General features: G+C 38.0%; 1 protein-coding gene across 2 annotated transcripts in view; it reads left to right on the top strand.

The window, feature by feature from the left end:
• Positions 1 to 17,610, top strand: part of LOC105482314 (LDL receptor related protein 6) — a 152,650-nt gene that overhangs the window by 113,460 nt on the left and 21,580 nt on the right. For both annotated transcript variants that reach the window (XM_011742335.3, XM_071072190.1), the window contains exons 13-16: positions 4,428 to 4,630; positions 6,302 to 6,513; positions 7,791 to 7,981; positions 16,534 to 16,743. In XM_011742335.3, coding sequence (XP_011740637.2) covers positions 4,428 to 4,630; positions 6,302 to 6,513; positions 7,791 to 7,981; positions 16,534 to 16,743 — 816 coding nt within the window. The remainder of the gene's footprint in view (positions 1 to 4,427; positions 4,631 to 6,301; positions 6,514 to 7,790; positions 7,982 to 16,533; positions 16,744 to 17,610) is intronic.

Here is a 17,610-nt window from a genome sequence, read left to right on the forward strand (position 1 = left end):
TTACAACAGTGCCAACAGCATGCTGGGTACCATCATAGACTCTCCCAGTTTTGCCATGGTGACATTGTGGGCATTCCTTTTTGAATAGTACCCATTCGCTTGATGTCTACAATATCACCTTTCTTATAGATTTGCATATAGGTGGCCAAAGGAACAACTCCATGTTTTCTGAAAGGCCTGGAGAACATATATCAGGTGCCTCTCCTCTTTCCTTTTGTGTTTGTCATTTTGGCAAATTACTGGAAAATGGCGGTTCCGGCTGAAAGACTTTTTTTTTTTTTTTTTGAGACAGTCTCACACTGTCACCCAGGCTGGAGTAAAGTGGCGCGATCTTGGCTCACTGCAACCTCCGGCTCCCAGGTTCAAGTGATTCTCCTGTCTCAGCCTCCTGAGTAACTGGGATTACAGGGGTGCACCACGGTGCCTGGCTAATTTTTGTATTTTCAGTGGAGAGGGGGTTTCACCATGTTGGCCAGGCTGGTCTTGAACTCCTGACCTCAGGTGATCCACCAGCCTTGGCCTCCCAAAATGCTGGGATTACAGGCATGAGCCACTACACCCAGCCTGAGCTTTCTGATCTTCAGTGCATTCGCCTATAAAATAGAGATAATAATTTTGTGGATTAAATAACATTTAGTATGATAGGTAATATATTGGAGGTCCTAAATAAATTTTTCTTTTCCTTTCCTCAGATTTTATTCTCTTACTTTCAAAATCATAGCTACAAGACTCTCCTTGTCACCCAGTGCTTCCTTCTGGCTTTTTTTCCTCTTTTTAAGAGATCAGGTCTTACTGTGTTGCCCAGGTTGGACTTGAACTCCTGGGCTGAAGAAGTCCTCCCACCTCAGTCTCCCTAGTTGCTGGAACTACGAGCACATGCCACTGTGCTAGGCTCTATTGCTTGTTTCTTCATATATTGTAATGAGTATTTATTTATTGAGCACCTATTACAAGCTGCGCATTACTTCAGCCGTTGGAAAATACAGCAGTGAATGAGATTCAGTGGGACAGATAATAAACTGAATAAATTATGTCAGGGGTTAGGTGGCAATAAGTATAATGAAGAAATATAAAGAGCAAGAAAGGGTGATGGTGGCAGGGACTACAGTGTTAAGTAGAGTGATTAGAGAAGTTCTTACTGAAAAAGTGACACTTATGTCAAGAACTGAAGGAAGTGAAGAAATGAGCTATTCCCAGGTATCTGGGAAAACACCTATCAAGCAAAAGGGGATAGTAATGCAAAAGGTCTTGGGGGAACATGTCTGACATGTTAGAGGAACACCTAGGAAGCTAGTGTTGCTGGAATGAAGTGAATAAAGAGATTAGATCAGAGAGTAAATGGGAAGCCAAACTGTTGTAATCCTTTGTTCAGTACTGAAGTGGCCTCTGTGGCATCTTTGTGCAAATTGGAAAACAATGTTTCCTCTGAGCAGATTTAGCCCTGCAGGTGCATGGTGTGGCTAAGGAAGTGTGGACTGGATTGCAGTTCCTACTCAATGCCCCTGGCACAGTGCACAAATGGTACAGTCATACATGATAGGCTTGGCCTTCTAGTTTATTCTATTCTTAAACAGGAGCAACACCTTTGTCTAAGCTACCGGTGAACACATATGCCTTCAGAAGAGAACTGAAAAGCTCCCTCCTACGTACACATCTCATCCTCCAGCTTCTCTGATGTCTTCATTGTGGGAATGCAAGACTCAGACAACCAGATGAGGTCGTTGTTAAAGCACCATTCTGAAGGAAATGTGGGAGAGGTGGTTAAAGTTTACATAAATTTGATAGGGTGGATTTAGGCTTTTAAAATGGCATATTCTTTGTCATTTTAAGCACTTACTGACTTGAAAATAGGTCAGAATATTGGCTGCCTTTTAGAAATAACCAGTTAATTTGTAATTTTTAATATATTTGAGTAGATTTTTTGGAACAGGCATTTATTTGGAGCCACATGTGGCTTTATCTTAATCCACATTACTAGAACAACAAGATCCACAACTAATGTGGAATCTTATTGAAGGTTAAAATTTTACTTGGAAAAGAGAATACCCAGCAAAATATCCTAGGAGCCAAATATGTATTTGATTAATTGCTTCCCAGGCAAGAAAATGTGGGAACTAAAACTCTGGGATCTTTCTTCTAAGTCTTTTAAACAGAAGGGGGTCTTGCTGTGTTGTTCAGGCTGGTCTTGAACTCCCAGCCGCAAGTGATCCTACTGCCTCAGCCTCCCAAAGGGCTAGTATTACAGGCATGAGCCACTGTGCCCAGCCAATTTAGAACCTTTAACTTTTTTTTTTTTGGCTTTACTAAGAAAGTAGTACTGCCAAAATATTCTTCTAAAATAAAAATTATAGTGGGAGACTTTTTAGCTATTCTGTGTGATGTGTTTTTACTACTTGAAGCATGGACTCCACAAAAAATTGCTAAAAGTTGTTAAATCAATGTATTAGTATGATGGACTCCAGATAATGGAGATTTGTAGTAGGATCATTGGGATAACTTTCTAAATCTTCCAAGCTGAATGTGGGTTTTTAACTAATGAACTTAAAGCAGAATTACAGTTTTGTAAATACCAAGTTTCTTTGTGAGTACTGATTTCCTTTGGGTTTTAAGCCAGTATTCATTTGAGTGTAAATGTAAAATAAACTGAGAGACCACTAATAATGGAGCTGTGAAGAATGGGGAATAGGAGGAAATAAAGCAAGAAGTTGTGGCTTGACTATTTATGTTTTATATTCCTGAGAAGGACAAAATTCTCCTGGATTTAGGTGATGTCTGTGAAATGTATACAGATATTTTAATGAAGATTTTAAAAATGGCATTAGACTTTGAAGTTGTTGTAATCTCTCAGAAGTCATTCTTGGCCGAGCATGGTGGCTCACACCTGTAATCCCAGCACTTTGGGAGGCCAAGGTGGGTAGATCTTGAGGTCAGGAGTTCGAGACCAGCCTGGCCAACATGGTGAAACTTTGTCTCTACTAAAAATACAAAAATTAGCTGGGCATGGTGGTGGGCGCCTGTAATCCCAGCTACTCAGAAGGCTGAGGCAGGAGAATCGCTTGAACCCAGGAGGTGGAGGCTGCAGTGAGCCGAGATCGCGCCACTGCATTAGTTCATTTTCATACTGTTGATAAAGACATATTGGAAACTGGGAACAAAAAGAGGTTTAATTGGACTTAACAGTTCCACATGGCTGGGGAGGCCTCAGAATTGTGGTGGAAGGCAAAAGGCACTTATTTCCTGGCAGCGGCAAGAGACAAATGAGAAAGAAGCAAAAGTGGAAACCCCTTTAGATCTCGTGCGACTTATTCACTATTATGAGAATAGCGCAGGAAAGACTGGCCCCCATGATTCAGTTACCTCCCCCTGGGTCCCTCTCACAACACATGGGAATTGTGGGAGTACAATTCGAGATTTGGGTGGGGACACAGCCAAACCATATCATAAAGCATCTATTATTATTAGTTTTTGTAATTTTTACCTGCTCTCTTTCCATGCCGTCATCACATACACAAAAAACAAAATGATATCTGCAATCCATGAAGGTTCAATGCCTGTTAATACCAAGTTTATTACTGCTACTACTGGTAATAAATAATTATTTTAAATTTATGGCTGGGCACAGTGGCTCTGCCTGTAATCCCAGCAGTTTGGGAGGGAGGCCGAGGTGGGAGGATTGCTTGAGCCCAGGAGTTCGAGACCAGCCTGGGCAACATGGCGAGACCCCATCTCTATTAATTTTTTATAAATAATTTTTAAATTATTAAAAACATATTAAAATTTACATTTATATAGTGCCTTACAGTTTTTAAAGTATTTTCATATACGTTGTAAAATTCTCATAGTAACTCAGTGAGAGGGACAAGATGGCTATGACTTTTATTTTACTGCTGAGTAAACTTTGGCCTAGTGAGGCTCAGTGACTTACTTCAGATCAAATGAGAAGGCTGAGACCAAAATCAACCTTCTTTTTTTTTTTCCCTTGAGATGGGTCTTGCCCTGTCATGTGTAAAATCAGTCTAGAAGTTTCTGCTTTAATTTATATAAGCCCAGGCTTCCTGCCATCTACCAGACAGAATAGGTTAAGGGTTATTCACTTGGTAGACCAGGAGAATTTTGTGTATTTTTATCAAATACCTCATGGCAATGAAGTGTTCTGTGGTATCTCTGTGGACAGGATGGAGAAATATAGGGTAGGTGGCTGTGTCATTCATTAGGTAAGTTCGTAACTGATTTGGTAACCAGGGAGCTGATTAGTGTTACTCTGAAGAGAGTTTTTGAGGGCATGCCAAAGAATTTTGTCCTCAGCCTTAGCTCTTCAATATCTGTGTCTGTTTTGTATGAAATACATACAACAGGCTGATCAAATCATTGATGATAGAGGATATAGGGTAACTAGATTTCAGATTTTCTCTTTTCTTCCTTTTAAGCTCCTACCACTTTCCTGCTCTTCAGTCAGAAGAGTGCCATCAACCGCATGGTGATTGATGAACAACAGAGCCCCGACATCATCCTTCCCATCCACAGCCTTCGGAATGTCCGGGCCATTGACTATGACCCTCTGGACAAGCAACTCTATTGGATTGACTCACGACAAAACATGATCCGAAAGGCACAAGAAGATGGCAGCCAGGTAATTGAGAGCGTGGTTCAAAATTCATTTCTCCTGACTAATAATTGGACTCACCAACCATTCTGTTTCACTTAAGTCTTGACTCTGCTTAAGTGTGTTTGTATGTGTTTATGAAACTGAAAATCTGAACCTAGTAACTTATTTTTTCCTTCTGACGATATTTTGAGTAAGCAATTGTTTGATGATGATATTATGATGAAAATTGTTAGGCTTACTTAAGCTGTTATATCGGTAATGGCTTTGTGACTGCCCCCTACATTTCTTTATGAAGGCTTTTTCCTTACATTTCTCTTTGTATAGAGTTTATTAGAAGCCTTGAAATAGGCCTTGGTTCTGATTCCAGCTCTATCCCTCACTTAGAATTCTTACGAACTTTTTTAGCTGAAAAGAATGCAAAGCACATAGCTCTTATGTGTTATTTAACAGGAACTCTACAGTTACATTACTAATTATTATTTAAAAGGTTCAGAGGATATGGAACATGTAACACAATCTCAGTAAGGTTAAAAACATCTAACATGTTATTAATCCAATGGGTTTTTTTGGTCATAATTATTCGGTGACTGTGGGATGGGAATGAGGATATTATCAATAAATCTTACCCATTTACATGCCAATTATGGATTTACATATCACTCTTGATACTTCTTTGCTTTCTTTCTGTGGCCAAGCCCTGTTAGACTGGGATTATAATACTATAAATAATTACTTGTTGTCATCCTTATAGCAGTGATAGTAAGTTATATCTTGAATTTATTAAAATTTAGGGAGGTTAGAGTACCGTTTTTCACTATGTCTCATCTTACAATAAAGAGCAAGGAGGTGATATATTTAGGGCTACTGAGAGATCATTAGGGTATAGTAATAGCTGTATGTTCCAGATACACTTTCTGCCATATAGGCCAGGACTGATGGGCTGATAACTACTAGATAGAAATTAAGGAATATGTTACTTCAGAGATACCCAGTAAGATATAGTTCAGATGTCACAAATGGACAAAGCCTATCTTTTTGCTTCACTTTATTTTTAAAAAATTACATGTGTAGACTGGAGGATCAGAAAAGAAGATGATAGATTTGATTTGTAGCCTTTACTAGTTGCTCTTATCTCTAAAGCAGGGTTTCTCAAGCACTGTGGTCATTTTGGGCTGGATAATTGTTGTTGTGGGGGTCTGCTCTGAATATTGTAGGTTGTTTAACAGCATCCCTGGCCTCTGCTCGCTAGATATCAGTTATATTCCCACAGTTGTGACAGTAAAAAATGTCTTCATACATTGCCAAATGCCCATGGCGGGGCAATATTGCCTCTAGTTGCAATCCGTTGCTTTAGAGATACTTCTAGGGTGTGGTTTTAGCCACAGTTGTCTCCAGTTTAGAGAAGACAGTTGCCACCTTTTCACTCCCATCTCCTAATCAAGGCATTATCAGGTTCTTGGAGCAACTAATCTGACCTCAGCTCTTTTTTCAGCAGCAGGATAACCCAAGGAACATTGGAGATGTGTATTAACAAAGAAGCACATTACCCATAAAGAAAGGTATCAGTAAGAAATACTCCTTAAGACTTGAGAGAGCCTTCTCAGCTGTGTGCCCATGTAGGTGTAAGCATTGTGAGTGATTGCCTCAGGGTTATCTGCCCCTGGAGTTTAATTTTCTGTGTATTTTTTCCCGTAGGGCTTTACTGTGGTTGTGAGCTCGGTTCCAAGTCAGAACCTGGAGATACAACCCTATGATCTCAGCATTGATATTTACAGCCGCTACATCTACTGGACTTGTGAGGCTACCAATGTCATTAATGTGACGAGATTAGATGGGAGATCAATTGGTGTGGTGCTAAAAGGCGAGCAGGACAGACCTCGAGCCATTGTAGTAAACCCAGAGAAAGGGTATGTTACTAAAGTGGCGTTCAGATACTGTGGCTTCTGAGACCCTCCTCACCCTTCTTTTTCAGCCTGTTATTTATTTACCTTTAAATGTCCTGTGCTCCAGCAAACCACTCAATATTCTCTATCCATTTGTCTCTGCATTATCTTAACAGTTGTCTTATACTTTCTCTGATTTCACTGCCCAGACTTTCTGTCCTGAGCCACTGTTGCTTTTTAATTCTAAATCTTTAACCATACTTCCAGGACCATTTCAACTGCCACGTGCTCCAGGAAGTTTTCCTTGATCTACCTCATCGCAGTCAGATGTGATTTTTTTCCCCCTCCTGAATACTTAACACTCTGTATCTATGCCTCTCTAAGTTATACTTAGTCCTTTCCAATTTACCTTACATTTAATTATTTTTTAGTCTTGTATTTACCACTAGTTTTCTTTATGATGAGAACTAATATGCTTTCTTTCATTTAATAAATACTCAGTACACAGTTGTATCTGAGTCAATGATAAGGTATTCAGCAAGGAAAGTAGCTTCAAAAAAGAAAAGGATGAAATCTATAAGTTAAATATAAGAAGTGATTTATATATAACTTCTTTTTAGTTATTAAATAGATTAATTAGAAAGAATTTAAACTTTTGTGTTCAGGTCTCTAGTTACTGATCTTTAATTTATTGTATTATTCTGAAAACATATGTGTGCCTATGTCTAACACTATTCTGTTAATCTGTGAAAGTTTCCTAATAACTTCTGTGTACCTTTATTGCTACTATTAAAAGTAGTAAAATATCCCATTACCTTTTAAAAATGTAAATATATAAATATATGTATATATTTTTATAAAAGAGGATTTATATACATATACATACATATATATTTGGATACAAAGTTTGGCTCTATCAGCCAGGCTGGAGTGCGGTGACACAATCTCAGCTCACTGCAACCTCTGCCTCCTGGGCTCAAGTGATCCTGCCACCTCAGCCTTCCGAGTAGCTGGGACTATAGGCACATGCCACGATGCCTGATTAATTTTTGGGGTATAGTGTTTTGCCGTGTTGCCCAAGCTGGTCTCTAACTCATAAGCTTAAGCAATCCCCCTGCCTTGGCCTCCCAAAGTGCTGAGATTACAGGCATGAGCCACTGTACCTGGTCAAAAAATACATATTTTAAAACATTGAAAACCAGTATTTAAAAATATTCTGCCTCCATTTGTCTTAATAAGAATATTCTCATTTTATGTGGTTTCTTACTCCAGTAACTTTTTTTTTCCTCCTTTCCCTCTAGGTATATGTATTTTACCAATCTTCAGGAAAGGTCTCCTAAAATTGAACGGGCTGCTTTGGATGGGACCGAACGGGAGGTCCTCTTTTTCAGTGGCTTAAGTAAACCAATTGCTTTAGCTCTTGATAGCAGGCTGGGCAAGCTCTTTTGGGCTGATTCAGACCTCCGGCGAATTGAAAGCAGTGATCTCTCAGGTACCCAAGAAATATGTTTCCTTATTTTAATTTGAGTTTTTAAGATGATTCATCTATTGTGTTTTTCTTGCATCGTATTGTTTTTGGCTCATTTCTTGGCAATTTTATTCATTAAATGTAGTCAGCATCAAGTTGGTTGGTGAAGAGCTTTTTCTTCAACCGTCAACATGATTACTCCTCTGTTATGTAACTACCTGCCAGTTTTCTTGATCTTGGTTCTGTAAATAATATTTTTCTAATGCATCCTTTCCGAACTCTTCTGCTCTAGTTTATGTTCTTGTCATCTCGGGCCAAATTCTAGCCTCTGGTTGATCTCCCTGCCAATTTTTCTCCATGAAAGTTTACACATGGCTCCTAAATTTTCTGAAGCATGGTTTCAGTGTCACTGCTTTACTTAAAAAAAATCTTCAGGTAGTTTCATAACCTGTAGGAAAAAGGTCTAATTGTGCTCTTAAGTTGGTATAAGTTAGTATTCACCTTTCACAACCTCATCATGGCCTTTACCTTTCTGATATTTTAACCAAATTAAATCATTTGTTGGTTTTAAGATATACTTTTACTTATACATTTCTCTGCAGTCTTATGTCTGTAATTATAGTTAACCTCCTCTGTCCCCAATTTCTGATGTCCATATGCTCTGTGTTGGCCTCACTAGTGATCAGGTAAATGAAATTAAAATATTATACTATTTGTGTCTGTCGGCATGGCAAAAAGAAGTTAACATTGATTATTGCCTAGCATTGGCCAGTATGATAGAAAATGACATGCCCTTATGTGCTTTGGTGGAAGTGGAAATTGAGAGAGCCTTTTTAGAGGACAATTTGCCAGTAATAATCAAAATTTAAAATATGTATTCCCTTTGATCTGGTGATTTCCTTTGTAGATAGCTGTCTTAGAGAAGTACTGATCTAAGTGTACAAGGGTATTTGCTGAGCATTATTTGTGATAGTCCTTCATGGAGAAATACATTCTATTTTATCAGTATATGGAATATTACATTCATTCAAAAGAATAAGGTAGATCTATGTGTACTGACATGATTTTTAAAAATTAAATTTCATAAAAATGCTTAAGATCTAGTTTTGTTTAAAATTTAAAACCGTATAGTAGATACACTATATATACACATATATGTATACATACTGTTAAGAAATGTGGGAACTCAGGCCAGGCGTGCTGGCTTATGCCTGTAATCTCAGCACTTTGAGAGGCCGGAGCGGGTGGATCACCTGAGGTCAGGAGTTCGAGAGCAACCTGGCCAACATGGCAAAATGCTGTCTGTACTAAAAATACAGAAATTAGCCAGGCATGGTGCTGGGCACCTGTAATCTCAGCTACTCAGGATGCTGAGGCAGGAGAATTGAACCCGGGAGGCGGCGGTTGCAGTGAGCCAAGATCACGCCATTGCACTCCAGCCTGGGTTATGGAATGAGACTCTGTCTCAAAAAAGAGAAAAAGAAATGTGGGAACTTCAGATCTCAGGTTCTTCAACAAAGAGAAAGAAAGAAAGAAAGGGAGGGAGGGAGGGAGAGGAAAGAAGAGAGGGGAGAAGAAAGAAATAGGCATATATGTCAGTATTTTCCTCAAGAAATAAGCAAACAAATCTCAAGTCTGGAGCATTAGCATTCTAAAACGTTAAGACTACTTACTCCTGTAATGTACATTTTTGTATGTTTGAATACATTTTTAATTATTTTAATTTTTTTTTCGCTTTTTTTTTTAATGTTGTCTTCAGGTTCAGATGCCTCCATTCCATTATGTATTCTCTGATTCTAGACAGTTATGCACACACTTATGCATGTATAGTTACATGCCTGGTGTAGTATATTCTTTCCCTCATCTTATCTCCTCTGTCTCATACGTCACCTCTAGTTTTTTTTTCTGGGTTCCTAATGCATTTATGTCTTTTGAACGATTTTTCCCCCCGAAATTCACCATCTGTTGCAATCTGAATGTATTAGGTTGGTGCAAAAGTAATTGCAGTTTTTTTTTTTTTTTTAATACTTTAAGTTCTAGGGTACATATGCACAACGTGCAGGTTTGTTACATATGTATACATGTGCCATGTTGGTTTGCTGCACCCATTAACTTGTAATTTACATTAGGTATTTTTCCTAATGCTATCCCTCCCCCAGCCACCCACCCCTCAACAGGCCCCGGTGTGTGATGTTCCCCGCCCTGTGTCCAAGTGATCTCATTGTTCAATTCCCACTTCTGAGTGAGAACATGCAGTGTTTGGTTTTCTGTCCTTGTGATAGTTTACTGAGAATGATGATTTCCAGCTTCATCCATTTCCCTGCAAAGGACATGAACTTTTTTATGGCTGCATAGTGTTTTATGGATATCACCTCTACTTTGTACATTAGTTACTTATGTCAATATTTTTAACCCTTTTTTGTTTTTATTTTTGTTTGAAACAGGGTTTTTCCCTGTCGCCCAGGCTGGAGTACAGTGGTGTGATCATAGCTTGCTGCAGCCTCAAACTCCTCAGCTCAAGCAATCCGCCTGCCTCTGCTTCCTGAATAGCTAGAACTATGGGCACACACCACCACACCGGGCTAATTTTATTTTTGTAGAGATGGGTGTCTTGCTGGGTTGCTCAGGCTAGTCTCAAACTCCTTGGCTCAAGTGATCCCCCTGCCTTGGCCTCCCAAAGTTCTGGGATTACAGGCGTGAGCCACCATGCCTGGCAGGCGGGTCTGTGATAAAGCTTTTCATGAAAATGTTTCATTCATTACGATTAATTTTGTCCTACTGCTACAGCGAGCCATGATCATGATTACACCACTGCACTCCATCCTGGCCAATAAAGCCGAGATCCTGTCTCAAAGATAACCAAAAACTGGTAACTTGAAAGTTTATTGATGTATAGGAGTTCCTTATACATTCTGGATATGAATCCTTTGTCAAGATATATACTGCGTAAATCTCCCAGTTTGTGATTTACCTTTTTTATTCTCCCAGTGGTATCTTTAGATGAAAAGAAAGGTCTTGATTTTAATGTGGTACAGTTTATTAATTTTCTTTTTATGGTTAATGCCTTTTATGTTGTTTAAGAAATCTTCATGGGAGTTGAGGGATGAGAAATTACTTAATGTGTACAGTGTACACTATGGTTTTACACTAAAAGCTCACACTTCACACTTGTACACATCATAGATACATAGCACATATCTATGTAAAAAAACTTGATTTGTACTACATAAATGTATAGAAATAAGAAAAAGAAATATTTGTCTTCTGCAAAGGTACTAAAAGATACTTTTTTTTCCCTAAAATTTATTCATTTAACTTTTCTTACTGAGATCTATACTCTATCTGGAATTGATTTTGGTGTGTAGTGTGAGGCGGGGTTTAAAATGCAGGTTTTTTCCACATTACTATCTGATTCAGCTTCATTTATTGAAAAGACTGTCCTTTCCCTACTACTCTGTAGTATCACCTTGATCATAAATGAGGCGACTGTATTTGTGTGAGTTTGTTTCTAGACTCTGATGTTCCCTTGGTCACTTTGCCTTTACTTATATGATATTATACTGTCAATTATTATAACTCTAATAGATTCATCTATGTCTTTAGTGTTTTTTTCAGGATTAACTTGGCTATTGTTAACTCCTACAATTTCCATGTACATTGTAAAATCAGCTTGTGAGTTTCCCCTTCCAAAAAAAAAAAAAAAAAACATACTAAGATGTTCATTGGGTTTGCATTAAATTGATAGTTTAGAGAGAATTATTATCTTTATAATATTAATCTTCTAAACCATGAACGTGGTAAGTCTCCCCGTTTATTTAGATCTTTAATGTCTCTTAATGTTTTATAGTTTTCAGCATAGAGGTCTTGCCTATCTTTCATTAGAGTTATTATTCCTTCTTATTTGGTGCTTTTGGTAAAGCATGTGGTAAAGACTACATGCTTTGGTAGTGGTAAAGACTATTCTAAACAATATTTTATTTTCTAATTGTGGCTGGAATATGGAAATACAGTTTCTTTTTTTCTCCTTCTAGCATATTGAGCTTGTACCACAGGATCTTGCTAAGTATACTTATCTTTAGGATTTTTTTATGTTACAGAATCATGTCTCTTCAAATAATGAGAGTTGTGATTTTTTCTTTCCTTATACTGGCTGGGGCTCCCCAGTACAGGGTTGAAATAGGATGATAATAGAATCCTTTTTTTTGTTTTGTTTTTTTCTTGGTCTTGGAGAAGCATTCAGTACTTTTGTGATTAAGTATTCTTTGCTAAGGCTTTTCTGTAGATAACCTTTGTCAGATTAAACTTTCCCCGGTTTACTGGGATAAATAAAATCTAGCGTCATATATTATTCTTTTTATTTATTGCTGGATTTGATTTGCTAATGTTTTAAGGTTTTTTTTCTAATCTACACTCGTGAGAAGGATTACCTTATAATTTTCTTTTCTTGTCAGGTATTTGTTGGTGTTTTGCCATCAAGGCTTTGTTGGCCACATAAAAAGAAATGTTTCTTCTTTTTCTATTATCTGAAAAAGGTTACTGTCAAGTTGATTTTTTTTCTTATGTATTCACAGATAATTATGCTTTTATCCTGGGACCTTTTTCTGTGTCATATTTGTAGCCACCCACATAGCCTTTTATAGCGAATTGCATCCAATGCATGCTTAGTTTGTTGAATAAATAAGCATATCTTTTCCTTGTTGGTTCCAGTAGCTTACTTATTTTTCACCAGCATCGAAGTAGATCAGGTCCTTACCCCACTGTCTGGGGGCCTGCAGTGACATATTGCCTTCCTTTTTTACCCAGTTGTCTACCTCACACCATCCTTTCATTACCACCAGCTAATCTTTAAAAATCATTCTTTTTTATTGTTTAAAATTAATTTTTTCATTAAAGTAATACATGTAAATATTATGGATATCAAACTGTTCTACTTGGCTTATAACAAAAAACAATTCTGCTGCTCTACTCTGCTGCTCTCAGCTCCCATGCTTAGAAGCATTCACATCTACTTTCACTTATTTTAAAATAAACTTGCTTACAAATGCTATTTCTTGATTTTTCAGTTTTAGATATTAAACATTGACTTCCTTTGGAAGATAAAGATTTTGCTATCTTAGACCATATGTCCCCAAAATACACATGTGAATTTTCCTTCCATCCTCCCAGCATAGTTATGAACTTTCCAGAATTCAAGGCACAAGTTTGCAGATAGAAAGGACCCACCTGTAACTAGTGCCATAATTTTTTAAGTGCAGACTTAATTATTTATTATTTATGGCTATGAGCATATTACTATTAGGTACATTTCTTTCTAAAACTTTTCCCCCCTGCAGTTAATACTTGTGTAACGTAAATATTGTTTCAATAAATGCACATACATCAAGCAGTCCATCTATTTGTCTTCATAATTAAAATCACATCTCTGGGATTTCTTCATCATCTTGCTCCAGTCTGGATTTGCTTGATTTCTAGGCTAACTTCATTTCTCCATTGTCGTGGGAGTGTACTTACCAGTCTCCTTGGTGCTGAACCTGCTATTTCCTGGACTCCATTTCTTCTGGTTTTCTTAGTAGAGACCATTTTCTAGCAGCTTCTTGAAAGGGGCTCATCATAAAAAGTTAGAATTCTTGATCTTGTTTGCATTTTTTTTCCTCCTCACACTTAGTTGATAATTTGCTTTCATGTTTTGTAGCTGTTTTCTCTCAGAATTTTGAAAATAGAACTCCATTATCTTTGAGCATCTTGTGTCATTGGGAAGTTTGATGTGACTGTAATTTCACTCTTTGTATGCCATCCTTTTCCTTTTTCCTTCAGAAGCTTTTAAAATGTTCTATCCCCTCAATATCCTAGAATTTGATAATGTGCCTTTGTTTGATTCCTCCCTTCTTTCCTTTTTTCTTTCTCTCCCCTCTCCCTCCCCCAGCCCTTTCCTCTTCCCCTTTCTCATCTTTCCCTTCCTTTCCCCTTCTCCTTCCCCTTCTTTCCCTTCTTCTTCCTTTCTAGTCCTTTTCCCCTTGATCTTGGGGGAAGCATTCAATACTTTATGATTAAGTATTCTTTGCTAAGGTTTTTCTGTAGGTAACCTTTGTCAAATTAAGGAATTTACCTTCTTTTCTCAGTTTCTTGGAATAAATAAAATTTAGCATGATACATTATTTTTATTTATTGCTGGATTTGATATGCTAATGTTTTAAGATTTTTTTTAACTGGCCGAGTACAGTGGCTCATGCCTGTAATCCCAGCACTTTCGGAGGCTGAGGTGGGCAGATCATGAGGTCAGGAGTTCAAGACCAGCCTGGCCAACATGGTGAAACCCCATATCTACTAAAAATACAAAAATTAGCCAGGCGTGGTGACGGGTGCTTGTAATCCCAGCTACTGAGGAGGCTCAGGCAGGAGAATCGCTTGAAACTGGAAGGCAGAGGTTGCAGTGAGGCGAGATTGAGCCACTGCACTCCAGCCTGGGCGAAAGAGCGAAACTCCGTCTAAAAAAAAAAAAAAAAAAAGAGATTTTAAAAATCTATGCTCATGCTTTCCCTTCCCCTTCCCTTCCTTCTCATTGAATAGGTTGATCCTTTCTATCTAGAAATCTACACCTTTAATTCTGAAATGTTTTCTTGTGTTGTTTCTTTGATAATTTGTTTTTCATTTTCCTATTTTGGAGCTTTTTATTTTTATGCTGGACCTTCTTGACTATAGCTGTGTTTTTCTCACCTATTATCCATCTCTTTGTGTTTTTGTTATACTTTCTGAGGAGAGCTTCTCAAATTTGTCTCCCAACCCTCTTGTTGCATTTTTCTTTGAAATTTTTGGATATCATGTTTTTAATTTCCAAGGGCTCTTTTTTGTTCTCCGAATGCTCTGCCCCTCTAAAGACAGCCTATTTAGTTTTTTTTTTTTTTTAATTATTGGTATTTATTTTTTTTCTTCTGCTTTTATGTCTTTTTCTCCAAGTTCCTTTGTTGTGTTTGTCTTGGGCTTCAAATTTAAAGATAGAGGTTTTCTTTAAATATTTGGTGATCCTTAGCTGTTTGTATTTAGTATGAGGCTTTAAAAATACTGAGAACATTGCTGTGTAACTTCTTACACGTATTTTCAATTAATACTGCTCTTTCAGCCCCAGCCACATAACTCCTACCTTTGTTCCATTCTGGTACTTCCACTTCCTGAGCTAATTGATTTCATTGTTAGCATCACCGGCTGTAGGCATTTAGCTTTCTCTGGGCTACTGTGTCATTATCCCTGGTCTATCTATTCTCCAGCTTCCAAAATTTGTATCCCTTTCCTGCTCTTTTCTGTTATTCTGACTTCTTTGTCCTTATGGGTTTATACCTTAAAAATTATTTTCTTTTTGTTTCTTTCTTTATCTTGATTTATTTATTTTTTTTCTGAGACAGGGTCTCGCTCTGTCGCCCAGGCTGCAGTGCAGTGGTGTGATCTTGGCTCACTATAGCCTTGACCTCCCTGGCTCAAGGAATTCTCCCACCTCAGCCTCCTGAGTACCTGGACTGCAGGTGCATGCTACCATGCCTGGCTAATTTTTGTATTTTTTGTAGAGATGGCGTTTTGCCATGTTGCTCAGGCTGATCTCGATCTCCTAGGCTCACGTGATCCTCCTGCCTCAGCCTCCCAGATTGCTGAGATTACAGGTGTGTGCCACTGCACGTGGCCTAAAATTTTTTAAATCACCATATTAGTAGAGTTTTAGGAGGGAATATATAAGTAAACTTGTGCTTAGCCTACCATCTGAATGTTGGCTTACTCAGTGCCTTCCCATCTGGAATATCTCCTCACTTTTCTTTATTTATGCATTATGCTTATCTCTTTCCTGGAACTTCCCTTGATATTTCCAAAATATCAGCTAATGTCTTTCTTTGACTGAACTCATGACTTAGGAACCATGAAAACTTTCCATGAATATTTGAAGGACTGTTACAAAAAAGACAGAAGGAATGAGTGTATTTTTTCTTTTTGAGTGAGGGAGAAACTATGAATAAAGCAGGGAGGGTATGAACACAGATTTTAGCCCACTGTATAAAAGAACTTTCTCACTGTCCAACAATAGCAGAAGTTGCCTTCTCAGAGTCTAGATGGCCCGATATCTGAGATGATTGGAAATAATTCTTACCTTGGGGTGAGTCAGTCATTTTTTCTAACTGTGTTCTGAGAAGCCAGGTGGGGTGAGAATGAAGCTGTTCTTCATAGACACCTCAGGTATACTCAGAACTCTGGGTTCACCACCACTGCTTCTCCAGAGAAGTGCCATTTTTATCTGTTGTATATATAAATTAGGGTTTTTCAAACTGCCGTTCTAAGTTCTTTTCTACATTTCTATGAACTAGAATATTTACCACATATTGGGTACTACCTTGCTCTTGATTGCATATTAATATCTAGTTTATTAGCTGTTTTCTAGTGTATGTATGTCTTAGCATGATTTTTAAGTTTTGTGGTAGAGAGCTTGTTATTTTTTCTTTTCTATACTTGTAGAATCTAACTGGTAGTCAGTAAATAATTACTAAAAGTATTACTTGACCCACATGAGTCATTTCTGTTGAATTTTCTCCTTTTCCAAGGTGCTAACCGGATAGTATTAGAAGACTCCAACATTTTGCAGCCTGTGGGACTTACTGTGTTTGAAAACTGGCTCTATTGGATTGATAAACAGCAGCAAATGATTGAAAAAATTGATATGACAGGTCGAGAGGGTAGAACCAAAGTCCAAGCTCGAATTGCCCAGCTTAGTGACATTCATGCAGTAAAGGAGCTGAACCTTCAAGAATACAGTAAGTGTTCATGGGATAAAGCTAATTGGAAGAATCGTGTTATAATAAATTAATATGTACTTCTGTGTATTTTTAAACTCTGTTTCCTTTAAGACTTTCATGCACTTTCAGTTTTGACATTTTTTTTGAACTCTTCATGTTTGTGTGTGTGTGTTCTTTTTTTTTTGGGAGACAAAGTCTCGCTCTGTCGCCCAGGCTGGAGTACAGTGTCACGATCTTGGCTCACTGCAGCCTCTGCCTCCCGTGTTCAAGCGATTCTCATGCCTCAGCCTCCAGAGTAGCTGGGATTACAGGTGCATGCCACCATGCCTGGCTAATGTTTTTTTTTTTTTTTAGTAGAAGCAGGGTTTCACCATGTTGTCCAGGCTGGTCTCGAACTCCTGACCTCAAGTGATCCTCCCACCTTGACCTCCCAAAGTGCTGGGATTACAGGTGTGATCCACCGCACCCAGCCTCTTCATGCTTTTAAAGCCTTATGTCAACCTTATCCAGGAACTTTTCCAAATTAAACATGATCTCATAAACCAGAAACGGGGGAAAGGCATGGGTCTTGCTCGTTAAAAAAGAATATTTCCTGGTACAACAGTGACTACTTATCATGCCTTGTTTTTCTCTCCTTCAATTGCTTTGAGAATACTGAGAACATACAGCATCTATTTCTTTTCTTCCCTCTCTATACTTCCCCCATAGCTTGAAGAAAAGTAAAAATTATATAATGATGAATATAGTTATAATGGTTAACCTTATTCTTAAGCAAAACAAACTAAAAATTAGTGTGTAAACATAGAGAAGACTCTGTTTAATCAGTAAGTGCTTGGTTTTTCCCCCCCTTTTGGATAAATATTTCAATTCCCAGCTTAGAAAAAT

Source organism: Macaca nemestrina, chromosome 10 (assembly GCF_043159975.1).
Source record: "Macaca nemestrina isolate mMacNem1 chromosome 10, mMacNem.hap1, whole genome shotgun sequence".
In the NCBI taxonomy this organism is placed as follows: Eukaryota; Metazoa; Chordata; class Mammalia; order Primates; family Cercopithecidae; genus Macaca; species Macaca nemestrina.